This window comes from Pleurodeles waltl, chromosome 12 (genome assembly GCF_031143425.1).
Source record: "Pleurodeles waltl isolate 20211129_DDA chromosome 12, aPleWal1.hap1.20221129, whole genome shotgun sequence".
Classification (NCBI taxonomy): Eukaryota; Metazoa; Chordata; class Amphibia; order Caudata; family Salamandridae; genus Pleurodeles; species Pleurodeles waltl.
The window spans coordinates 690,105,225-690,131,965 of NC_090451.1; the positions used below are offsets into that span (position 1 = coordinate 690,105,225).

Below are 26,741 nucleotides of genomic sequence, written 5' to 3' on the forward strand. Positions count from 1 at the left end.
GTCCTTAAGTGTGCTAGGGAGCCGAGGTGGGCCACTTCCTGTCTGCCCCCAATAATGATACACAATGCAGAACTTGCACCGAGTCTCCATTACAGCACCACTGGCTTATAACTGTCTTTGGCTTTTAATACCCACTGTGATGTTTGGTTTTATGGCGTTCTAGATGCTAATGCCCTTTTAGTTTCGTTTGCAATGATTTTTATAAATTGTGCAATAAATAAATAAACATACTCCCTGAAACATGAATCCTTATTTCCAATCCTGACAGAGAAATGTAGGTTCTGGCTATTAAAAAAATTAACTCAAAAAAGATTGCTAATATTAAATTGTAAAGAAAGAAATAACCCTCGCCCCGACTATAATAAACTCATGACAGAATAAATTACTTTTAATCGTTTGTAGTCTTTCTTCTATGTCTAGTCTTTGACCCTCGCTTTTGTTTTCATTGCCAGGAGCGACCACAAAGGTTCAGCGCTGGCGGTTGTGTATTCGAAGTCCATTTTCTATTTTCATAGTTGTGCCGAAAATAAAAACGGAAAGAACGAACACGGGGTTTCAAAAACTGCAAGTCCCATAATTATCTACGCAGGAAGGAGAAGTGAACACCGGCGGTGCGGTGCCTTCATTGTTACAGATGCCGCGCGACAAAGGAGCAGCACGCAGTCCTGTTTTGAGCTTTATTCGAGACTCGGCACTACATCACCCAACTGGCTGTGCGAAACGGGGAACGTCACGTCCGGGTTGGCGGCGGTTTGGCATCGCGTCTGTGTTTCTGGCTCTATGTGGGGCGGGCACTTCCGGTGGGACGGACCGGGGCGGAGCAGAGGGGACTACAGGTCCCAGGGGGCTGTGCGGCGGGAGGGGGAGCACGAGCCAGGCGGAGGGAGTGAGGCGGAGAGAGTCGGGGGAGCGGAGCATGGAGGAGCCCGATGAGGCGTTGGAGGGTAAGAGCCCGGGGGGGTCCGGGTGAGAAGAGGCTGGAGTGGGGTCGCCCCCGCAGCGGGAGTCCGGGTGGCGAGGATCGTCCGCGGGGAGTTGGTTCAACTGACACCGGCAGGGAGGCGAGAGGCTGGGGGGAGAGACTGCGGATCAAGGAGCTGCGACACTTCTGTGAGGAGCCGAGTGGGAGGGGGTGCGTGCGGTGCTCTGCAGCCCCCCGCCCTCGGGTGGTGCGGTCCCCCCTCCCCGGGGGAGAGCCCTGCGGTCGGGGAGAAGCATGAGGGTCGGTTGAGGGGCTGGAGCGAGGGGACCTGGACCCCGGGATCCGTGGGGGGCTGGCGTGAGGAGTCGGGGGGGTCCGGTCACCGGGATACCGAGGGGTGGGCCGGGTGTCAGCCGTCGGGTTACTTGGGGAGGCTCGGTCCTCTTGATGATGGGGGGGGGGGGCAGCAGTCGTCAGTCTCCGGGATGCTTTGGCTGGGGGTCCATCCCCGGGATGGAGGGGTCGTGGATCAGTCTCCGGGGTGCTCTAGTTGGCTGGGGGGTGACTCTTCGGGAGGCTTTGGCTGGGGGGTGACTCTACGGGAGGCTTTGGTTGGGGGTGACTCTACGGGATGCTGTGGCTGGGGGGTGACTCTACGGGAGGCTTTGGTTGGGGGGTGACTCTACGGGAGGCTTTGGTTGGGGGGTGACTCTACGGGAGGCTTTGGTTGGGGGGTGACTCTACGGGAGGCTTTGGTTGGGGGGTGACTCTTCGGGAGGCTTTGGTTGGGGGGTGACTCTACGGGAGGCTTTGGCTGGGGGGTGACTCTACGGGAGGCTTTGGTTGGGGGGTGACTCTACGGGAGGCTTTGGTTGGGGGGTGACTCTTCGGGAGGCTTTGGTTGGGGGGTGACTCTTCGGGAGGCTTTGGCTGGGGGGTGACTCTACGGGAGGCTTTGGCTGGGGGGTGACTCTACGGGAGGCTTTGGCTGGGGGGTGACTCTACGGGAGGCTTTGGCTGGGGGGTGACTCTACGGGAGGCTGTGGCTGGGGGGTGACTCTACGGGAGGCTGTGGCTGGGGGGTGACTCTACGGGATGCTGTGGCTGGGGGGTGACTCTACGGGATGCTGTGGCTGGGGGTCCATCCCCGGGATGGGGGGGGGTCGTGGATCAGTCCCCGGGGTGCGAGGGGCATCGCGTGTCACCGGCAGGGGAGCTGAATAACAACCGAGGGGCTCGGGGGGGGCTCGGGTGGCAGAGCTGGGGGTGATCGGGATAAGAGGGGAGCACCGGGGGCGGGTGCCCGGGGCGGTTGGAGAGGGGCCGGAGCGGTGGCCCGGCTTGGGGGCAGCAGGTCCGGGGAGGGGCGCGTGTGTGGAGTGGTCTGAACCGGTGACCGTGGGAAGGAGCGGGGGGTGAACCCCTCCAGGGGAGGGTGCGACCGGTGTCCCGGAGGGGCGGCGGCGCCTGCAGCACGTCGGGGGCCGCGGTTCACCGACCTCCAGGCCGGGAGTGCGGGGGCGCCGGGGCTCTGCCCTGGGCTGGCACGGAGAGGGCGGGCAGGCGGCCCCCGGGGTACGCTCCTGTCTCCCGGTGAAGGCGCTGCGCGCACTGGGGTGACCCCGGGGCGGGAGGGCTTGAGCGGGCGGTGACAACAACTGGGAATCCGGGGAGGGAGGCAAAATGGAGTAGGGCGGTGGGTGCCAGGCCTGCACAGCCGGGGCACTGCCGCCTCCAGCCGGCGAGAGACCCGGCCGTCCCTGCGGAGGGGGTGCGCTGTGGGGCTGGAATGGGGTGACTTACGGTATGTTACTGTGGGGCGTAGGATTGGGGGAATGACAAAACGGCACTGACTGTGCACTAGCCGAGCCTTCCCACACCTCATGGTGTGATTAATCCAGGCTAGATGTGAGTGGCCCGTGTGTGTTATATGTGCAGCGGTGTAACACAGACGCACTAAGTGTTGTCTGTACAGGGTGGGTCAGGTGTTCGGCCCCCTGCCTAACCCATACCCCTTGTTTTGTTTGTCTGAGGCGGTATACCTAGTGTCCTTCCATGTACTGGGTTACGTTCTCCAGAATATATCTGTACCTACCTTGCAAGTATGTTTTGAGCAGAGCTTCCAAGCCTGGCGGTGCAGGGCAATTGAAGTTAGTAAATCTAAGAAAGATACACAGTGCGTTTGAAAGAAGACCTGGCAGGTTATTTTATCCTTTGCATAGCACTAATAACTATTCCTTGGTGCACTAGCACAATCTTCGGTTGTATTTGTATGAGCAGTGTGTGTGTTAAATATGTTAGGGGTAGACTAGGAAGTCTGAATCTACTTGTAGCATTTTGTGTATAGCTGGGTGTGCTGAAGAGCTGCGTGTCATCTGTACATTACAGTGCCAGTGTGGACGTAAGGTACTTGTGAAGGGCTGGCGTGCATATGTCAGATTTATCAATGTTCTATAAAGTCAATGCGGTGCCTTACAACGCTGTTCGCTTGGCACTTTTTTGCAGCTGTCTGACGTCAGCGCTGTGTGCGTGAGGGTGTAAAGTTCTGTCTAGCTCACTGCTGAGGGTGACCATGTAAAGCACGTCTGAAACCACCATGTATGGCGATGCTAAGCAGGCCTGCTGTGGGAATCTGAGAACCTGAATATTGAATTCGTGTGGTAAGGACTGTTAGTAGTGCAGTTTGTGAGCATGAGCTGTGTACACCCGGAGCTTGCTAAGTAGCGTGGTTTGGCAGAGTTTCTCGGAGGTGTGGTTCCGGCGCGAGGGGGTGGGGGTCTGGGTGTCACAATACCACATAGTCAGGACAAGAATAGAAGCCTAGGTTGGCGTGTGTGTGTGTGTGTAAGGGCAGTGCACCAGTCAGGCCTAGGTACTCGCAAAACCTTACACATTTTTTTCTGCTTTGTAGACCCTCCACCGAGCCTGAAGACGGAGCCACAGGTGGGTGTATTGCTTGTTTTATATCAGTTCACAATTTATTAATCGTACATTCCTTGCATGAACCGAGGGGTCAGATGCCACTTTTTTTTATTCTATCCAAGTTATCTTTATTAAATTCTCCCCTGGTGGACAGAAAAGCGACCACGTTCAGCATCGTCGCATAAAAGTATGTAATTTGTTTCCCGTGCAATAGAAACATGCTATGGTTTGGCTAGTGAGCACGTTAAACTCGGGGTTTTCCGTAAAGTTGTAAACGTTTCTTGAGGTTTCAACATGATACTGAATAGCCAAGTCTGTGCACTTGCTGACGTCCAGCACCATTCTCTGGGGTATTTAATGCAAGATGGCGTTAGATGTAATTAGCGATAGTCTGCATCACGGAACAGGGTTTGCCCTTCCACTTGTTCTCACTGACTCTCTTTTCCTGCAGCCTCCAGAGAAGCGACGGAGGACCATTGAAGACTTCAACAAGTTCTGCAGCTTTGTGCTGGCCTATGCAGGCTATATACCTTCTACAAAGGAGGTAATCTGTCTTCTGTTCTACAGGTGGTGGCCCCCTCCCCCCAGTCCATTATAATGAGTAGTGGAGGAGTATGACGGGGTACATAGGGGAATATCGGGCCTCTTTTTGTCAGCGTGTTATGTTCCACTGTCATTTTGCCCCTTTGAGACACCTGGGTGTCTTAATTGAGCAGCTTTCTTTTTAGGGCTTCCCAGAGGTAGCTTTAGCTGTGTTGACAGTATTGTCCTCCCCCACCCCCCAATCACAAATATAAATACATATATGCATACATAGATGGTCTTTGGCTCAGACACCTTGATCTATTGGTTTGTTAATTTCTCATTCATGTATTTATGCTTTCCACCTCAGCATTGAGCAAGCCCACTTCAGCTATTTGCTCTCGTCTGCAAATAAGTATATTTGCCTTGGTGCATCCACCCAAAAAGTAGTCCTTTTCGGTTCACAAGGCTACTGTGCCTATCTCGGATTTCATTTATGTTTTTAATTTATTTTTCAAACAAGTCAGTTACTTGTTTTCATTTTTGTAAAAATGTGTAATACCCTTAAGTTTTAGAATGTTCGTTGACTTTTGTATTTATTTGCCAACATAACATAAGTGTCAACGATTTGCCAAGGCCAGGGTGGTTGTTCAGATAACTGTGTCCTTGTTTTTAGGTGAGATCATTTTACCTCTTTTAGGCATCGATAAGAGAGGGTTGTCTGCGAGGTGGTTTTAAGAACTTGATTTTGCTGCTTCTTGCGCGGGATACTGAGTAGTCCTTCTTTGCCATTTGATTTGTTTGTATCATGTCAGTGTAAGAGGAATAAGAATGTTCTTGTCCAGCTTTCTTACTAAGGGAAGTTATTCTCTTTCCTTTAGTGGGTGGGTGTCTGGTCACTTAGTTTGGCGGGGGGGCATAAGAGTCGTTTTGTTTAGTCTTTTATTCTGTTTCCCAGCTAGCACTTATCTAGTTGTAGTTTTTTTTTCATGTATACCTTTATGATGTTACTGATCTTCTTTTTATGCAGAAAGAGCTGACTCCAGGTGGAGTTGCTCTCTGTTCCTCTTCATTGTGTCCTATCCTCTCTCCCTCTTCACACGCATTGGTTAGGAAAAAATGGTTGGTAGGTTACTATCCCAGAAGCACACAACAAATCAGGCGTATCTGGAATAGACGTCCCATTCGTTATTTTAGTTTCGTACAGTTTGTGTGTCTTGTGTAAATTTCCTCCCAGACATTTTCAAATGAATATGGAATGCCAGTAGAAGCAGTTACGTGCATAAATGCTCAGGCACAACAGTTTTGCCCCTTGATCGTCAGTGGAACCAGGGCCTTATCATGGCAAAGATTCTGTAGCGTGCACTTTTTTGAAAAGCAGTTTTACCCTAGCTGATGTTTACTCCTGCCTAGCTAGCAGGGTTCCCAATGCTCACCTTTTGCCATGTTTGTACCTCTCATTTGGGTTCTTTCTTATGTTTGTGTTCTGTGAAAGGCACACTCGAGCTGGTAACTACGTCAGCTAGGGTTTTGGTCATGTCTTGTGCTCTTCTGCCCCTGTCAGCTTTTAACAATCAATCGAGGATTTATAAAGTGTGGTGATTCACCCATGAGGGTCTCCATGCACTGGTACACAAAAAACGGGGGGAAAGCAAGGAGAAAGCAGTGACAATGGAAAAGCAAAGAGAAAGCCCCCACAATTTTTTTTGGGGGGGAGGGGTGAGTGTCAAGGAAGACGGGAACAAAAGCAATGCAGTAGCGGGGGTGGGGTGGGGGGGAGCTGGACTGGGAACCTGCTCAATGGGGCCATGCTGCAGCCTCCATTAAGTAGGTCCTGGGAGAAGGAGTGGGCAAGGGCTAGACAGGAGCCAGGAAATATCGCCCAGCATGCTGGATCAGCAGTGAGGGGGAACACCAAGGATAAAGCAGTGAGAATGAGGGACAGGCAACGAGGACGCACAAAAAACGGGAAAACAAAGAAAAATCACTAAAATGAGGGAAAAGCAAGAAGTTAAACAAAAACCAGGGGCAAAAGCGAGGAGAAAACACACACAAATGGGGGGCAAAACAAGGAGAGGGCCATGTCAACAAAGTAAAAGCAAGGAGAAGGCACTCAATAGGGGGAGGGGGGGGAGGGATGCAGGGAGAAGACTGGGGCAAGAACAATCACAGGGGGAAGATGGGCCTGGCAATGCCACTGTAATAACAAAGGTATAAAACCAAGGGTGATAAGTGGTGGAAATATGTATTAAGTGTAGTGTCTGAAATCTTCCATGCCCATACTTATCACGTGTTATTGCATGCATGTGTCGTGTTGTCTGTATCTCACATGGCAGCTCTCAACAAATAGATCACTCTTGGTGTGTTGAAGAGCATGAGATCCTCAAAGCTAACAAATGACATGCAGTTCATACCTTAAACCTGTCCTTAAATTCTAGTTTTTATTTCATCCTTAGGAAAATGACTGGACACCTTCAGGCTCAAACTCCCCTATCCAGACGGAGAGTGCAGCAGACAGCGATTGCTGGGAGTCAAACCAGTCTGATCTGCAGACGATAGAGACCTTTGTGAAAAAGGCTAAGTCTTCCAAAAAGAAGGCCTTTCGACGCTTGAAGTCAGACAGTTCTCTGCTGGAGAAGATGACACTCAAGGACTCCCTCTATGACATTACAGAGAAGTCGCAGGTGGACCGTAAGAAGGACAGGAAGAACCGCAAGATGTGCTCAGAGACAACAAAAAAATGTCGCGACAGTCTGGCCGAAAAGCGCTCCCGCATCAAGAAGAGTAAGAAACGGAAGTTGAAAAAGGCTGTACGCAGTGAAAAGAAACCCAAGGGGTCTCTTAGTGAGACGGACTCTGAGGAAGAGGATGAAGAAGATGACGAAGGGGTCCAGGGGCTGAGGCTGCTCTCTGGGGTCCACAGTGGGGTTTTGGAGTTGAATGGCAGCCTTGCACAGAAATTCTCTGCTGGTGAGGGCAAGGACTGTGTGAGTACAGAAACCAGCCAGGACGGGGATGCCAGCTCCAGCGAGGGCGAGATGCGGGTCATGGACGAGGATATCATGGTAGAGTCTGGTATGTGGATTCCTAAAATGCTTCTTGGCACGAGTTTCTTGGCTAGCTGTCTTTTAACACCTGTGGATGTTCATACATGATCAGTGTGGTCTTATCTCTACAAGGAACTGAAAGCAGTGTATGTTTCAGTTCTTTTGCAGTTTGTTAGGGGTTTGCAGGGTGTTCGCTCCTTCCCTTTGCCCCACCCACCTCCAAGTTTTTAAGCAGGGCCTCTGGGGTCTTTCTCTGTATGGCAGATTTCTTTATTGTGCCTACCAGTGGCCTGAGGTTTTCTTCTGCTTGTCTAATGAAATGATGAACCCATCTGCAGTGAAGGCTGTTTTGCTTGTTTCCTGGTGAACTAGTTATATGTGCTTTTTCAGGGCTGGGCTGATGCCAGGACATGTACTTTTGGAATAACATTTAGTGTTCTTGGGAAATAGTCTTTCCGGTTAAATGGAAGCCTATATACATATTAATCACTTTCCAGTCCTTGTATGTTTATAAATGAGGTTTGGCCTCTTGTTATATCCACTGGTTCTGTTGGGGTCTTTCTTGAGCCCTGCTTTCACTCCTTGTTCAATTAATGCACTTCCTCGAACAGGCTTTTTCTTTTACCATTAGTTTAGTGTTGCAGCTTAACATTGCTCTTTTGGATCATGAAACCTAAATGGTTTGTAAATAATGATTGCAAGTTACATGGTGTTTGTGGTAGTATCTCTTTTTTACCATAAAAGTCAGGTAGTAACTGTGGGAATAACATTTTTCAGGGGTTTGTGTTTTTGCAGCCTTGTTGCTGTTTTTGTGTCGTGTGACACATTCGTTCTACCCCTTGTTACAAACTCCTTAAAGTAGATTTCTGCCATCAGACCATCAAGCTAATCACTTTTTGAAAGCATTGTACATTCTAAAACTGAAACTCTTACATTGTATTGTGAGATGTGTAAGCTAATAATGTGAATTATGAACTTTGATGTTGGTGTCCTACCACAAACGTAAAGACTAGGGTTGTGTTGTATAATGGAAAATAAATCAAAGCGCATATCCCTCCTCCGAAGACCAGTGGTCCGGTCGAGGGGTGAGATGTCAGTTGTGGACTGTGGCAGAGAATGATAGGGTATTTCTTTACTGAGACCATTTGTGCTCCTGTTTTCTAGCCCCTTGATTAGTCGGCTGAGCTGCTAAAACAAATGGAATGTTAAAATCACTGGCCAATTAAAGGCCATGCACAGGACATTAACAACAACTTTTCGTCCTGGAGCTTTTCCTTTCCTATTGCTTTACTGGAGGGTCTGGTGGCAAGGTATCATTCTTTTGAAAATCTAAAATGAAAGGAGAGGATGGGGGGGATTCTGCTTTGTGATAACACAATGATGACATGATAACCTCTAGGAAAGACAGGGCTCTGTGTTCATTCCTACATGCTAGTTTGTATTACCCTGGAGGTACAGTGAGCTGCCTTGGAAATTAATTGAATCACCCATAGAAAGTATAAAACTACTGAACATTTGGAAGTTTCTTAATTTTGCTTGGTCCACCATGGCTAAGCACAGGCAAAGTAATAACATTTTTGAGTATCACAACCTGCTCTTGCTCTCCGGTTTGTCTATACCAGGCTTCTCCAACAAGTACCTAGTGAGCTACTGGTAGCTCTCCAGTTACCTGTAGGTAGCTCTCATGTGCAGTCCAGCCCACTAAATTAAAAACTTTTCTTGGTTACATTAGTGTATGTATTCCAATACTGTGTAATCAAGACAAAAATCTAGTCTGATGTGCTCACTACTACAAATCTAATAATATTAGTTGCTCAAGTTAATTTATATTGAACAGAAGTAGATTTTATTAACCAAAAGGTTGTAGTCCACTGGTCTATACCCACACCGGTCCTTGATTCTATGTTTAGGACAAGTGTGATACATGCTTTCTGGGAGGTGGGGGTCATATGCTAACGCAGATGCAAATACCCCCCAACCTGGTTTGAATTTCAGCACATAGTTCTCCCCTCCACTGTAGATTGGTCCTGCGTCATGTTTCGAGTCTGAAGCACTAAATAGCGTTTAGTCACATCTTTTAAAAGCACTTTCCGTATGTATTTGTTGCTTTAGTTATTTGAGTGAGGTGGGAAAAGTATCTCTTGTATTTCCTTTTCTTTCGGGTTGAATATATTTAGCTCTATTGCTGCACTTGTTATGACTGAAAAGGCTTGGTTGTTGGGCCTGGCTTCTCACCAGAGGTACCTAGTTCATTTATGTGGCTTGCTGCCTAACTTAATGGTGAAGGAATCAATGAGAGGCAGCGGGGGAGATCCGTTTGCAGCAACTGCAAATAGAAGCTGCAAGAGACTAGACAGACACCATTTGGTAACACGAGTTTCCAGACAAGGCACCATCGTACATTGAGATGACCGATGTACATGTAATATTGCTAGCTGCAGTCAGTAAGTGAACGTTGGCCAGGGTATTGTGACTGCATAGTTGAATAGAAAATTGGGCAGTGGGGTAGCGTAGCCATAGGTGACTTGCAGAAGAAGTGGTTGAGTTATGTGCTATAAAGGAGTAGTTGAGGAGGCATCTCTGCTAACATTCTTTTCTGATCTTATCAAATATAGGTGATGACTCGTGGGACCTCATAACATGCTATTGTCAGAAGCCTTTTGCAGGACGGCCGATGATTGAGTGTAATCAGTGCGGCACGTGGATTCACCTCTCCTGTGCCAAGATAAAGAAAACAAATGTCCCGGACATCTTCTTCTGCCAGAAGTGCAAGGATGGGCGGCCGGGAGAGGCTCGTAAGTCTGGGACCAAAGGAGAACTGTAGTAGTTGGAGATGGTCTTCAAAACTGCCCCCGATCTCCTCCTGGCGCACACAGGGAATCTGTGTTCGTCCTAAGGACGGGTGGCCAACCCTGGCTATGCCATCTGGAGCTCCTCTAATGGGTCTATGACAATATGGGGCTCAGTGTGGCACCTCTTTCCTCTGTTCAGAGAAGGATCTGACTTGTGAGGAGGCACTGGCGCACCTTGAAGCTTGGTTCTATAAGCTTCTGGTGCGGTGTGGCCCTGCCATAGACCGGTCAGGAGGTAACTGGCTGTGGCATAGGAGCAAAGGGGGCCTGCAAGTTATTACCGTTGATGTACAGAGACTTAATCGGACAAAAACAAATGTTCATTCCTGCAGTGTCGGGAAAATTTGCACTCAAGACGGTCGTGGCTCTGAATAGTTTGTAATGTCACTGCGGTTGAAACGTTGGTCACTATGTGGTACCTCTGGTTGGCTCTGGAAGTCTGGTCATGTAAGACACTGGGGGATGGTTATTTAGCTTCCAAGGATTTGGTCAATACTTCTCAATCTGCCATTCTATTCTTGAGAGGTTGATCATACATTCAGCTTGGTTACTGTATGGAGGTTCTAAGATGGCAAACAAGGAACCATGACCTAATCCCAGCCCAAGGCACTCTGCTGCTACTGTCATCTAGGGTTCGGCTTTAGAGTCCGGCCAGGTATGTGTGTGTGTGTGTGTGTGTGTGTACAAGTTTGGCAGCATATCTTGGTTAGGTTATTTGAGTAACTTTTCTTAGATGTGCTACCTGGCTTTGTGATGACATTGATAGTTCTGGGGGAGTCGCTAGATGTGTATTACTGGTGCACTTGGTACTGCATGTAACATTGTGTGGGACTCTGCAAAAGCTGGTTTGGTCTCTGCAGTCTTACATTCTGGTGTGGTTAGATCTGTGCATGGGCAGGTTTTTTCCTTGTTGGTTGTGTTACTTTGTGGGACTTGCCACAACAATATAGTGCCCATTTGATCGGTCTGACCCACCATTAAGGTCTGCGATGTAAGGTGGCTGCTCCTGTGACATCTTTAGAACAAGAACCAGCTCCTCTGTGCAAGACTGGTGTGTGGAATTTGGTTGAACATAATTGTGTCTCTGGACAGTGGTAGAAACAACTGATACTCTCCCGGTGCCCGTTTGTGCAAAGTGGGTCATCTCTGATATGTTCAAAGAGAAAACAGATTACCCTTAACTGCATCAGCTGTTTGGATGTGATTACCCAAGTGGTGACCCATCGTTGACCAGCACTATAAGTAGAATGAGAGAAGTTTGTATTTTTTTTTTTTTTTGTATTCATGTTTTTCTTTTCTTGTTTTTTTTCTGATCCTTGTTTTCTTTGATAGGAGGAACAATAGTGGTATAATAGGGTTACATGCTCAGTGTATGGGTCAAGACAGTGGTAACTGAGGGGAAGAAATTAATTCCCTAGCTGGGAAATCGGTCTCCTGATCGTTCTCCACATGTAGCGGAATCTTCTGAACTGACTGAAACGCTTCAGAGGCCTTTTTTGTCCAGTAAAAGGTTGATGTCAGGAGAGGCAGGTGGGGGGGGGGATGTCTAAGCATGATTGCCCATATAAGAGTTGGTAATATTTAAGAGAGCACATGGGGCTTGCAATCGACCCTCCCATGTATGTATGCACTTGAAACTCCCATTCCATCCTGTCTGTGTTGGGTGGAGTGAGGGCAGGATCTGCCAGATGCCTGGCCTGAGTGTGGAAAGGGTTTCGCACTACTTCCCTGGTTTCCATCCCTCCAGTGACAGGGCGGAGGTTGTGGAATTGTCACCAAATACCGCCTAGTTATGCACTTGAGTCCCCAATCTTGGGTTTCCAAACTGTTTCTCAGAGTTGATGCGTGTCTCATCTGGCCTTGCCCTGTTTACCCTCATTCTTTTGTTTGGGGAGGGGGTAGTTTGTTTTGTCGTTGTGTTTTCTTTCCTTCCTCTGCTTTCTTTGTTTTTCTGTTTAATTCTAGATCTGTGCGACCGCTGTACATTTGAAGTTTTGATTGTAAATAATAAACCAGGGCCTGGCCCTTGAGTTTGTACACAAATAAGACTCTTGTGGTTCCTACTTTGTGTGTAGAGCATGTACCAAATCCTTGTGGGAAAAACTCTGTTTTCCACACTCCGGGTGCTCAGATTGAGATTTGTACATTCCCATTTGCTGCCATGGCTCTTGTTTTGCTCTCTGAATTAAAAACATTCCTTCAGGATTTGTTCTCTTGATATTTTCCTGACCTCTAACTTCCTTTGTTATTTCCACTTGGAAGTTGTTTCCACACACACACGTGACAGCCAGACGCTTAGGTATGCTGTAGGAAGTTGGCTCTGTATGTGCTATTTCAAAGTAAGGAATAGCATGCACAGAGTCCAAGGGTTCCCCTTAGAGGTAAAATAGTGGTAAAAATAGATAATACTAATGCTCTATTTTGTGGTAGTGTGGTCGAGCAGTAGGCTTATCCAAGGAGTAGTGTTAAGCATTTGTTGTACATACACATAGACAATAAATGAGGTACACACACTCAGAGACAAATCCAGCCAATAGGTTTTTGTATAGAAAAATATATTTTCTTAGTTTATTTTAAGAACCACAGGTTCAAATTTAACATGTAATATCTTGTTTGAAAGGTATTGCAGGTAAGTACATTAGGAACTTTAAATCATAAAAATTGCATGTATACTTTTCAAGTTATTGACAAATAGCTGTTTTAAAAGTGGACACTTAGTGCAATTTTCACAGTTCCTAGGGGAGGTAAGTATTTGTTAGTTTTACCAGGTAAGTAAGACACTTACAGGGTTCAGTTCTTGGTCCAAGGTAGCCCACCGTTGGGGGTTCAGAGCAACCCCAAAGTCACCACACCAGCAGCTCAGGGCCGGTCAGGTGCAGAGTTCAAAGTGGTGCCCAAAACACATAGGCTAGAATGGAGAGAAGGGGGTGCCCCGGTTCCGGTCTGCTTGCAGGTAAGTACCCGCGTCTTCGGAGGGCAGACCAGGGGGGTTTTGTAGGGCACCGGGGGGGACACAAGCCCACACAGAAATTTCACCCTCAGCAGCGCGGGGGCGGCCGGGTGCAGTGTAGAAACAGGCGTCGGGTTCGCAATGTTAGTCTACGAGAGATCTCGGGATCTCTTCAGCGCTGCAGGCAGGCAAGGGGGGGGGTTCCTCGGGGAAACCTCCACTTGGGCAAGGGAGAGGGACTCCTGGGGGTCACTTCTCCAGTGAAAGTCCGGTCCTTCAGGTCCTGGGGGCTGCGGGTGCAGGGTCTCTCCCAGGCGTCGGGACTTAGGATTCAAAGAGTCGCGGTCAGGGGAAGCCTCGGGATTCCCTCTGCAGGCGGCGCTGTGGGGGCTCAGGGGGGACAGGTTTTGGTACTCACAGTATCAGAGTAGTCCTGGATTCCCTCCTGAGGTGTTGGATCTCCACCAGCCGAGTCGCGGTCGCCGGGTGCAGTGTTGCAAGTCTCACGCTTCTTGCGGGGAGCTTGCAGGGTTCTTTCAAGGCTGCTGGAAACAAAGTTGCAGCCTTTCTTGGAGCAGGTCCGCTGTCCTCGGGAGTTTCTTGTCTTTTCGAAGCAGGGGCAGTCCTCAGAGGATGTCGAGGTCGCTGGTCCCTTTGGAAGGCGTCGCTGTAACAGGATCTTTGGAAGGCAGGAGACAGGCCGGTGAGTTTCTGGAGCCAAGGCAGTTGTCGTCTTCTGGTCTTCCTCTGCAGGGGTTTTCAGCTAGGCAGTCCTTCTTCTTGTAGTTGCAGGAATCTGATTTTCTAGGGTTCAGGGTAGCCCTTAAATACTAAATTTAAGGGCGTGTTTAGGTCTGGGGGGTTAGTAGCCAATGGCTACTAGCCCTGAGGGTGGGTACACCCTCTTTGTGCCTCCTCTCAAGGGGAGGGGGTCACAATCCTAACCCTATTGGGGGAATCCTCCATCTGCAAGATGGAGGATTTCTAAAAGTCAGAGTCACCTCAGCTCAGGACACCTTAGGGGCTGTCCTGACTGGCCAGTGACTCCTCCTTGTTGCTTTCTTTGTTCCCTCCAGCCTTGCCGCCAAAAGTGGGGGCCGTGGCCGGAGGGGGCGGGCAACTCCACTAAGCTGGAGTGCCCTGCTGGGCTGTGACAAAGGGGTGAGCCTTTGAGGCTCACCGCCAGGTGTCACAGCTCCTGCCTGGGGGAGGTGTTAGCATCTCCACCCAGTGCAGGCTTTGTTACTGGCCTCAGAGTGACAAAGGCACTCTCCCCATGGGGCCAGCAACATGTCTCTGGTGTGGCAGGCTGCTGGAACTAGTCAGCCTACACAGACAGTCGGTTAAGTTTCAGGGGGCACCTCTAAGGTGCCCTCTGTGGTGTATTTTACAATAAAATGTACACTGGCATCAGTGTGCATTTATTGTGCTGAGAAGTTTGATACCAAACTTCCCAGTTTTCAGTGTAGCCATTATGGTGCTGTGGAGTTCGTGTTTGACAGACTCCCAGACCATATACTCTTATGGCTACCCTGCACTTACAATGTCTAAGGTTTTGTTTAGACACTGTAGGGGTACCATGCTCATGCACTGGTACCCTCACCTATGGTATAGTGCACCCTGCCTTAGGGCTGTAAGGCCTGCTAGAGGGGTGTCTTACCTATACTGCATAGGCAGTGAGAGGCTGGCATGGCACCCTGAGGGGAGTGCCATGTCGACTTACTCGTTTTGTCCTCACTAGCACACACAAGCTGGCAAGCAGAGTGTCTGTGCTGAGTGAGAGGTCTCCAGGGTGGCATAAGACATGCTGCAGCCCTTAGAGACCTTCCTTGGCATCAGGGCCCTTGGTACTAGAAGTACCAGTTACAAGGGACTTATCTGGATGCCAGGGTCTGCCAATTGTGGATACAAAAGTACAGGTTAGGGAAAGAACACTGGTGCTGGGGCCTGGTTAGCAGGCCTCAGCACACTTTCAATTGTAAACATAGCATCAGCAAAGGCAAAAAGTCAGGGGGCAACCATGCCAAGGAGGCATTTCCTTACATATGCACATTAGTACCTGAAGGCAATTCTCTTTTTGGCTGTAAGGGTAACACACGGGATGGCGTAACAACATTCTGTTCCAGCAGTTCAGAAGGACACCATTTCAATAGGAAGCCAGCAGTTGCATAGCCAATAGATCTCGTCTTTGGGACCTTATAAGTGTTTAGCCATGCAGCGCATTATGTGTTCTCTGCCGACAGGGATTGAAGAGCTAAACAATTTACCACGATCAAGGTCATCCAGTAATGATTAAGGAGGGCGGACCACAGAAGTGAGAAAGTTCAGATTATATATAGGTTAGACTAACGCCCGACCTAAAAAGGGACTAATGACACTGGTTCAGGGGCTTATAGAAACTGCTAACAGATTTCTGGAACTAAGAGGTCCATATGGAAGAAGTGTATACACACAAGGTACCTCTCCCGCCACCATTTATAATTATTCAGAAGAGACTGTCGCCTTAAGTTACACCATGCAACTAAATTGTAAACCTACATTTAGTGGAAAAACTCAGTTTGATTTATATCTAACTTTTGAAACCCATATCAAAGAGCACAACATTTCCTCACTATTGAAGTCTCATTCACGGAGCGATTCATGTTACATATTGTGGTCACTTGCTCAACTTGAAGGGGGTGGTGGTGGTATTGTGGATACAGGCATTACTTCTACTGAACTATCAAAATGTCCATCTAGGAAAGAAGTGAGTAAATGAGAAAGAATCATCAGTTTTCAATTCAGAATAACACCACTGATGTATCTACCGGATGCAAGCTTCAGGCTAACATCCAGCCAATTAGTGCAAATCTTGAAGATGGGGCTAATACATGGTTGAGGCTGTAGTACATATTAAAAGGAGCAAGGACTTCATCACTGATTTGGAATAGCATTGGGTTATATAACTTCAAATAACGGGCAAGTACGAGAGATTCAGTGTGTCTCCTTATTTAGGCGATTGTTGCTTCAAAGTAGAAGCCCCCTCCATCTGAGAAGCTGCCTCCTGTGCTCTAGGGCACACGGTCACAGCTAACCCCAGGTCATTCTGCCCCCCCATCCGCAGAAGACCAGCAATGTCACCTGGGCTTCTTTGTTTTAAGGCTAGCTCAATTTGTACATTGCCTTCACCAGATATCCGTTAGTGGCGTAGCAATTAGGACTGCAACCTTCTGCACCATCATCCCCTTCTATTTAAATTCGGAGTATAGCTCCAACCAAATAGAAGATATTGTATTATCACAGGCACCATAGCCATCAATGTCTCACAGATGACTGACCCACTTGTATCCTCCAGATATGCCGCACCCTGCGATCATACCTAGGTGGACACAGTCCCTGAGAAGTCGCTAACTATAAAGCGTAAGAAGGTTTAAACATGTTAACCTTCACGAGCAAGATTTACGATGTGAAGGACTCATAAGTGAAACTTGCACATCTAGCATGTTTTCATTATTTCTCGGGACCCTGTGTGTAAGAAGTTTTTGGAGGGTGTTGGAGGCAATCTTATTTTTCATTCCCTATTTTTATCTCACCATGTCTCTGAGCAAAAAGACTCTACCTCCTGGGGGAGACCCTAGGATGACACTACTGGCTGTTAGTACTGGAATGGGTAATATATACCTCAAAAAAGGCAGTCATTGAGGGTCTTATTACTATTATGCGTGCATAAGACATAAGTGGTACAGGTATGGAGAGGGTGCCTTCTCCGTTGTGTGTGTGTGTGGGTTTTTTTTTTTTTCCTTTAGAGACCAGTGGCAGCAGTCTTGGAACTTTGCTTCAGCGGAGTCCCACAAAAAAAAAAAAAAAAAAAGCCGGGGTAGGGAAAACTCTGAGCCCCTAGCCTTGGTGCTGGGGTCCCCAAGGGACCCTGTCAAAGCTTTAAAGCATTTTTTTTTACATTTTTTTTTTTCAAAGGAATCTCAGAAAATCAGCGGCTGAGTCAGTGGATTTTTCTGGTATTTGAAAAAAAAAAAAAAAAAGTCTCCGGCGCTCCAGTCTTTGCCCCCTGGTGGACAAGGTCCCAAGAGCATTGGGGGGTAAAAAGTAGGAGGGGGGTGCATGGGCCCACCCACCTCCTAGGGCTTATTGTAGCCCTGAGGACCGGCACCTTCCCGGTGCACTTAATATACATATGCAGGCAGGCTTGCTGGGCCCGTCAGTGCCCTGGGGTCCACCACCTCCCCAGGGCAAATAATAGTAAATTAATACGGGTGGGGGATAGACTGTCACTTCCGGGGGCTGAAATGAAGTAAGACAGGTAGGTCTTTCATTGGTCTCTTGAGACTGCCACCTCCCCTGGGCTAAATAGAGATGATGGAGGGGGCTATGCCCCCCCCCCCCCCCCCCCCCCCCTTGTGGAGCCATTAATGGCCAAGTGGCAAGCCCCCAAGGCCGGCTCCTGCTATGTCACCGGGTGGACAAACATTCCGGTTCCAGCAGGCAAGAGCTGTCCAAGTGCATTCGCCTGCTGGAAGTGGAGGTTTTCTCTCTCTCTCTCCCACTCTCTCCCACTCTCTCCCACTCTCTCCCACTCTCTCCCACTCTCTCCCACTCTCTCCCACTCTCTCCCACTCTCTCCCTCTCTCTCCCACTCTCTCCCACTCTCTCCCACTCTCTCCCACTCTCTCCCACTCTCTCCCACTCTCTCCCACTCTCTCCCACTCTCTCCCTCTCTCTCCCTCTCTCTCTCCCTCTCTCTCTCCCTCTCTCTCCCCCTCTCTCTCCCTCTCTCTCCCTCTCTCTCTCCCTCTCTCTCCCTCTCTCTCCCTCTCTCTCCCTCTCTCTCCCACTCCCCCATCAGTGGGCTCGTTGGTCAGAGGAATCAGTTTTAAAGAAGTCTTAATAAAAGAATAGAGATTTTATGTTGCTGAAGTAAGTGCTGTGGTGGAAGTGTGCAGATAACCTTCGGATAAGGGGATATTTTTGTTTTTGTTTTTTTTCATCCATACTCAGTGGTTAAAGCATACTCTGGTAATAGACACATCCCGCAGGTATGGAAAGCTCATCTGCAGAATCTCATGTGAAATGCTCTGCGGCAAAGTAATTAAGGCTTCATGTGACCCTTATGAAGTTGGGGACGTTTGGGGTAGTACTGAAAGTTGTTTTCTCTTGCTTCAGGGCAGGCAGATCTAGGTTTTGATGGACAGTACCACTGAAATGGTACTTCAACAAACAAGGGGAGAAGGTTCTCGTCCCCTGTGTGAAAGTTTGGGATATTGGTGACCAGATCAATGGGCTATGCTCAGCTCATCTAGCAAGAACAAAACTGGGGAGCAGTTGAGCAGCAAGACTTCATTGAACCATGAGTATCACTTTCATTAATACGCTGCGACTGACTTATTTTACATTTGGTGGATTGCAGTCCTAGTCCTCCCCTTTTTTTTTTTTTTTTTTTTTTTAAACCAGGAAGAACAACCTTTGCCCCTGCTTTTGCTTGGGGATTTCCCAACAGAGTCGACGGATTATTCTTACACCGTGCGTTGGTTATTAAACTTCTGTTGTGTGTTTCCACCACTTCCATTCATGCTGAAAATCTGCCCCAAAATGTGCCTTCCTTGGACCCAAGTAATGGTAATTACATTGGATTGGACATGTCAAGCAGGGTTTCCTATCTTCACTTGATCATGTTCCCGCTGCAGCCTCCTCCTTAGAGGGGATGACCTGTCCCTCAGCAGACGGAGGAAGGAGCGCATTATATTGAGACCCCAAGACTCTCCGTCTTCTGCATTGGTTCTTGAAACATTGACCGGTTGTAAGTTATCGCCTTTCTCCATAGGCTCTAGATGTGTTGTTAGCAGCAATCTTATTGCTTTAGTTTGGAACTTGAATTTAAAGTTTTCCATTTTAAGACCTTTCTCGTGGCTTCTCCTTTGGAGATTTTCCATCCATTTGATCTTCTGTGGGGTTTTTTCCAAGGAAGGTCGCCACTTGGTTGCAGTGACTGCGGGTTGAGGCTCAGTGATTTCAAACCCAATCTGCTTCTTTTCTCTTTTTCAAAAAGGTAGGGAGGTTTTGTATGTCAAGCTGCCTTTTTTGACAGAGGTTATGCCTCCGTTTATTTCTGTGACTCCTGTCTTTCCTCCCCATCTGAGAGGATGGGGAGATGCGTTAAAGGGTCAGTCCTGAGAGGACTCCGTTTTTGTAACCAGCAGACTGCTACTATGCGACAGGATGACCGTCTGTCTGCGCCTTTACAAGGCACTAATGGTCTCTGCGGTTAAGAAGCTGACACCTTCTTGAGGGTTCTCGCTGGCAGAGAAGCTCTGCTACAGTTTACATTGAAAGTCTCTACCTGATGGATTTTTCGACTTGCTCTGTGTAGGGTGAGGCTGTGACTTCGGCTTCGTTGAGGGGTGTTGTAATGTAGTTAATTTGTAATACTGCTAATATCACCGTAGACTGGAAATGGCGAGTCAGTCTCCTTTGCAGTTTGCTTGGATAGTTTTGCTCAATTTTTTGGTCTAACTTCACTTTGTTCTCATTCCCCCACCCCCTAAAGTGGGAGGTGTGGCTTTGGGAATGTTCAAGTGAGTATTCTGCAGAACTTAAAAATATATTAAAAATTAAGTTACTTATTTTCAGTTCTTGTTACTGATGGGTGTGTTTACTTGGTCTGATTTTTGCAGATTCCCCACTTTGTGCGTCATTAACTTTTCGTTTTTGGTTTATTTTTGTGCACTGCTTTTTCAACTATTGTGCTATGCTGAGCATGGGGAAAATTGACAGAACTGATGTCACTGGCACATTTGGTGCCTTATGTAAATCCTGGTGGAGTTGTAAAATGCTGACAATGACACTGCTGAATCCAGCTAATATTAAGTGCTATGGAAAAACAAATCTGGATCCTTGGAAGGAGTTCCACTGAGGAATCTGTGGGAATTATCATATCCATCAGAAAGAACTTTGTCATTGGTAGCTCTGTGGTTGGAAAGGGCTGTCTGGCGGTGACAGAAAGATGCTGAAACACTATTCACAGCTATTCACACTAAGTGGGGCTGACTCTGAGACAAGGACACCAATGCTTTGTGAAGGAGACAAGATTTATGTACTGACTGCTATGCCGTCTGGCAAGAAGGGCAGCAATGAAGGACCTCCACTTCTGTCTGTCTTAGGCAAGTTTTTGTACAGTGCCCCAGCTGGCGTACAGGCTCACTTTTGTTTCCAGAATTCACCTCCATGCGTTCTTATGCCTGCCTCCCTGTGGTTTGCTCTCTGGGGTCCAGTGGAGAGCTGTTCTTGTGATAGATTCTGTTTTTTTTCTGGTGGTGGTCCTATCCATCTCCTTGTGTTTTTTCATAATGATGGTTCCATGCACTCTTGCTTGCATCTGATGAGCAGTTCCTGGTTGGAGATGGGTTGCTGCCAGGAAATGCGCAAAATTCTTCTCTGGTTAATGGTATAGAAGGCTGACAGTTTGGTGTTGGTTTCTGCCATCCACCAGCATTTTAATTCATACAAGAGTGGGAAGAACACAACTCTGGTAGAGCCTTACCTTAGTGTTGGTACTGAACTGAGATGTCTTCCTCACAGTGTTCAGCATCCTGAAGGCATTTCTGACCTTTTTGAGTCTGCTCTTAATGTCATTGCCTTCCCTTCCATTATGTCTGGCAGTACTGCCTAGGTAGGTGAACGCTTCAGTCATGGCTAGATCTCGCTATCCACCTTGATGGGTGGGTTTTGGATGTTAAGTGGCATGATTTCTGTTTTTTTCATGTTGGTCTTCAGGGCCACTTGCTATGCATACATGTTGAGGTGAGTATTACAGTTTGCTTTTGATGCGGTTTAGCATTGACAAAGCTAAAAACCCTGAGACCCAATTTCCTTTCCTGTGGTTGATGCTATATTTGGCTTTGCCACTGCTCGTTGCAACATTTGATTAGAAATAGCGGGCCCAAAGTCCCCTCCTTGTTCGACATGGTGGGAGGAAAGATACTTTGTTTTTCTCTAAAGACATTCATTTAATTTCAACATTAACACAATATTAAGAGTGTGAAAGCTGTGGGCAGGTTGTGGCTTGTAACTCGAGGCACCTGTGACGCCGGAGGTGAGTTTTGGTGATTCTTGGCCCTTGACAATTCTTTTCAACAAGATTTCCTCAGCAGATGTTTAGCAAAGCTAAGCATTTTGTTTTCTTTACTTTACTCCCGCCTCGGTGGGCAACAACAGATCAGACATACCAACTCCACCATAAATAGGTGGCTGGAACTCTTTCTGCGGTGCACGACCGCCCCCTGGTGGAGCTGCACGGCTGCGCAGCCCCACATTTTACGCAGCAATAATCCTGACCGGGTGCTACAAGGAAATCATGCTCGACTCTTGCATCTTTTAAAGAAATGCCACCCCGCAGCGTTTAGGGACAAAGTGTAGCGGTCCGAGAGTACCTCTTGGGATCTGTGACGAGGCGACCTTCTGCAAACTTCTTTTGCAACAATATGGCACCGTGTTTTAGAGTGATTGCAGGTGTTAAACCCCTGCAGGGACGCGTGCACAACGGGCCCAGACTGTTCGTTTATAGCACAAAGTGCCCAAGTTTGTAAGCGGCGCACGACCTGCTGGGCTGTCCAGGATTAGGTCGGGGAGCTGAGGTCACAATTGTATTTGTATGGCCTGCTCAACGCATCGCGCCAGCAGGGGCGGGCAGCTGGAAAGTCGGGGTGGGCGTTGGTGTTGTCTGAATAAGAACGAACGCTCAAAGGTACTTAGGAAAATGTCATAAAAGGAGTGAAAGTTTGTCTTGCAAAAAGAAATGACAAAAGTCTAATGTAAAGAATTCAAATATGATTTCGAACTAAAATGTTAGCCCATCTAGGAGCTGAAGCTTGGGTTTACGGCCATCGACGCCAGGAGAAGCGGAAGTGACATCACCCACCCTTTACCCACTGCTTAATTTGGAAGAAAATAAAGAGTGCTGGCGCCCTTCTCCATCAATTTATGACACTTAATATAACCAGCCACAAGCAAAGGACAATTTCTGTCACAAAATCTGGAGGTTTCTAGGGACTCTTAATTGCCAATGCCTCTTGTCTGGCAGTACGTTTTTTAATGCTGTGGTTTTTAATACTAGTGAGTAAACAAAATGGAGGGTGCAGGTAGAAGGCGGAGAAAAGGGAACAAGAGAGCGACGTGGAGCTGGGGAAAGCACATGGGCGAGAAAGCAATGTTGGCGTGTAGCTTGTCACACGGAAGGGGTGCAGAAGAAGCACGTGGGTGAGAGAGATCATTGTGGAGCGGGGAAAAGAAGCAGACTAGGGAGACAGCTGGAAGACACATGCACCCTTGTGGAGTGCTTAAAACAAAAGAAAAAAGTAGTTCCCTAAATGTGAGTAGTGGAAGGACACAAGTAAATTGTAAATTCTTCAGGGGAGGCCATTGGATAAGAAGCAGGCAAATGAGAATGACAGTAGAGCTCCCAGTCAATCACTACCTCTCCTTCTGTTAATAAGTGTTTAACATTTAGAGTCCTAATTGTGTATTCTAGTGTTTCTTGATTTATTTCAAGCACTCATTTTGGTGTATGTATTTAAACAGTGTAAACAAACACAACTGACCTATTTCATCGTAAAACAAATACACTATGTTAGATGATAACATGTACAAATGGTGCACACCGATAAGGATCCAGAGATGGGGGTCTCCTAATGATCAGTTTTGTGCAGAAGTAAATCCCCAAATAGCACAGAGAATCTGACCCCAGGCAGCATCCGTGAAAGTACAGACCTTAGCCAGAGCAACCTTTCATAATGTTACATGCTAATGAACATTTCTGCAACTGCTCATCTTTACAGGGTTGAAAATTATATTTATGATAAATACTGGGATTAAATCCCTTACATTAAGATGTGCTATAGCAACCTTCAGCCTGATTTTTTTTAAAAAAGTCAATCTTTGCATAACATGGTCTAGGCACTGGAATACAGTCAGAGACTCAGAAAGGTGGGTGGAAAAGAGGGGCAGGTGCATTGAGAGACTAGGTACATTTTGGGCAGTTTGAACTTTGAGAAGACACACTGTGGACTGGACTGGAATTTAGCCAGGACCATCCAAAGTGAGAAACAAACTCGTCCATGTCCTGACAGGGAGAGTCAGTAAGTTAGTGCTGGGTTTGCGGCTTCTGGTTGGTGTTGTGAAAAGTGAATCGGAGAGTAAAGCTGGAGACCAAATAGACTGACTATTCTCCAGGGACAAGGCAGAGGGCATGGTACCAGTTTATGCATCATTTTGCAGATGTACTTGTTCTCTACAGCCAATGTCAGAACATCACTTTTCCACCAAGTAGTAAAGAGGGGTGACCAATAAAATGTTTTCTAGCTGTTGTTCCAGGATTTTGAAACTCAATTTTTTAATGTTGTTAAAGACACAGAGGCTTGAATTGGGTCTCGTAAAGCTGACATCCTTGGTCCGGCATTCTCTCAAACCCTAGGCCGTCACCCCTCCTGGTTTGCAGAATTCATTTTTGTAGACCTTAGGACTGGGTTCACTTTACCACTGCTGGCCAGTGATAAAGTGCTTGTGTGCTCCTGTTCAGACACAGTAAAGGTGGCCTACACCTAACTGACGGATTTAATTGACTTGTAAGCCACTAGTAAATGGTACTACATATACTCAGGGCCTCTAACTTAAATGCTACTAGTGGACCTGTAGCACTCTTTAAGCCACCCACTAATGTAGCCTTTAAAATATGCCTCGGGCCTGTCACTGCAGTGTGTACTGCAGTTTTAAACTATCCTTTTTACCTGGCAAAATAAACCTGCCAGGCCTATACCTTCCGCTTTATACCTTTTAAGTCACCACTAAGGTAGGGTCTAAAGGCTCATATGGCAGGGTGTGTTGTATTTACAAAGAAGGACATATGTACTTGTGTTACATGAACTGGCAGTGAGGCGTATCTCTCCACGTTATCTAACAGTGGATTACCTTCTTACGTTATAAGCAACAACATGACATTGGGAGGAGACCGTGATATACCGTTTACACTCAAATGAATTGTGATTTAAAATCCCCTTAAACAGTAAAGTCAGATTTTAAGTTAGATTTCTGAACCATTTTGCCATCTGCGAGAGGCATGGGCCACATGACTGTGAATGGCTCTGCTGTTGGGGTTTACATATTGCTTCCAGACAGCAACACAAAAGGGGCTTAGGTGTGGACAGGATGGCTTGGGGAAGAACTGTACCAAGGCCCATTACACTTATGCCTCATGCACACACAAAAGAAGTTGACACCAACCATGCCCTCTTCTTCATCACCCCAGACAGTTTTGTGCCTTGACAGGGGAGGGGGAAGAACTTTACGGAACTAGATATGGAAGTAGGACAGTGAATCCACCCACACAAAGGTTGGCACCAGGTATAAATATTGGACCTCCAGAGCCACTCTTAAGAACACTCCTGGAGCTGTGGAAGTTATAGAAGAAGAATTGCCCTGCTGCCTGATGACTGACCTGCTGCTTGAAGGACTGCCTTGATTTTCTAGAAGGAAGACTGGACCTGCATTCATCTCAGACTAACCAGAGTGAATCCAAGGGGCAGATCGCTGACTTCCTGTCGGCTACAGGGACACAACAAGCTTCAGAGGCCTCCCTGCAACACCCCAGCTGATCTGCTGCAACTGGACCTGACAATGGGCCTGCCTAAGCCTTGCTGGAGTGAGTCCCTGATCCCCTAGAGATAGCTCCCAACGGCCTTGTACCGTAGCTGGCATCAGAGGGTGGTACTCCTGACTAAAAAGAGGAAATCTTAACATTTGCGCTCTTTTTGACCATGAAAGGGCCCTTTTAGGCAAAGTGTCTGCCTCCTAAGAAGACCACAAACGCAAACCTCCAGTGAGACCTGCTCTCTGTATTGAGAGCAAACAACAACAACCAGCAAGTCAAGACCCGTAATTCACGCTACAGTGACAACAACCGTGACGACTGGCAGATGAGGTAGTGGGCTCCTGAGAAATATTGTGGGCCCTTTAATTTATCACCATAATACATGGGAGCCTGCTATCCCTGTATAAGAGCACATCTACAATTTCCTTATTACTGTTGTGTTCTGAAGTCTCAAGCCACCTTTATTATTGAAGTATGGAAGATGCTCATCTGTACAAGTTATTACAGTTGTGTTGTGATGTCATAATGTCTATTGCCAGAGCCAGCAGCCACGTGAAAGGCAGGTCACACAGCATAATTACAGCAGCAGTTTAATTAACGGAAATAAAAAATGACTTGTCTTTCTGATCGCTTTTTCCAAATGAACAGTGATCATTACTAGAAAGATGGAATCTCACAGCATATGTCTCCAACACTGTAAGCTACATTTTTTTATTCCTATTTATATTAAACTGGTTCTAATTTTAAAGCAAATGAACTGCTTTTGGTATCTTTAACTTTGCACTACAGATTCTACTTTTATCTTTCCTGTGGGTAAATACCTTATCTCTTTCGTTTAAAATAGCAGAACACCAAGGGTTTAAGCTCTTTGTGGGAAGAGTGATGTTGTGACCAGCTTTGTTCCTCTACATGGTCAAGGAATTTCTCAAGTGATTTGCAATATCCTTATTATGTACGTCAGGGAGTACTTTGTTTTTTAATATTATTATTATTACAAATTAAACACCGAATCCTTCCAAATCTCAAACAGCATGTTGATATCAAATCAAACAGAACAGTATAAACTTGAGAACTAGTCCCACCCTACACTGGACCGAAACAATCTTTTTACAGCCGGGACTTTCCAAGATCTAGCATTGCAGCTATTCCCCGTGTTCAGAGTAGCCCCCTTGAGAGAAATAACAACAGTTGATAGTTCGTCCAGCATCCCCTGCTTCTTAATTGAACCTGCAGAGGCATTGTTCTTCACTTTAAAGACTCCCAGGGCAGGACTGCCACTGGCACAATGTTGACTGGGTGTTGGCCAACCTCCTTGTCATCTCCAGTTAGTCCTCTGGTCGAGCAACATGGCTCTTAACATAAACATTCCCAGAGGGCTAAGCCTTAGAACAGTCTGTAGCTTTTCTGGTTATTAGAAGACCAACTTTGTGCAGTTAATAGGATTGAGCTGCTCCACTCATGAGAACCTTGGACCAGGACCTTGGTGAGTTCCCTACATGCAGGGATTGATTTCACCTCCTACTGTGCAGAGTATGCCTTCACTGCAGAGTTCCACAAGCCAAGTAGACCATCTGCTATTGAGGTCTTCAAGACGTCAGCTTTAGGACTATTCATAAAAGCACATTAATATGCTACTGGAAGTTTCACCAGGGTCCTGTCAGTCAAAAATGACTACTGTGCAGTAGATCCACGTAGGGCTGCCCCCCCACTTCTGGGGTTCGACAGGGCCTTGGGCTAATCTTTTGTAATGCATTGAGTTAGGATTGTCCCCTTCGTTGAGTATCCTTTTCATAGTTTTGAATTGCCTCTCATATCTGTAAAAGTTTATCACCTTTTGCTGCTTTGCGCATGTTTTTCTCAACATTTCCCTTCTTGTTTTGTGACTATGGTAGGC

General features: G+C 47.2%; 1 protein-coding gene across 2 annotated transcripts; it reads left to right on the forward strand.

Annotated features, from left to right (window-relative positions):
- The first annotated feature begins 813 nt into the window (after positions 1–813).
- PHF23 (PHD finger protein 23) lies at positions 814–12,311 on the forward strand. 2 transcript variants are annotated; one of them, XM_069215529.1, is made up of 5 exons: positions 814–944; positions 3,834–3,865; positions 4,296–4,388; positions 6,823–7,441; positions 10,029–12,311. In XM_069215529.1, the coding sequence occupies exons 1-5, from the start codon at positions 917–919 to the stop codon at positions 10,235–10,237; spliced, it is 981 nt and encodes a 326-aa protein (XP_069071630.1). In that variant the 5' UTR covers positions 814–916; the 3' UTR covers positions 10,238–12,311. The 2 variants fall into 2 exon arrangements, with proteins under 2 accessions (XP_069071630.1, XP_069071631.1); XM_069215530.1 differs by lacking the exon at positions 4,296–4,388.
- Positions 12,312–26,741: the final 14,430 nt, after the last annotated feature.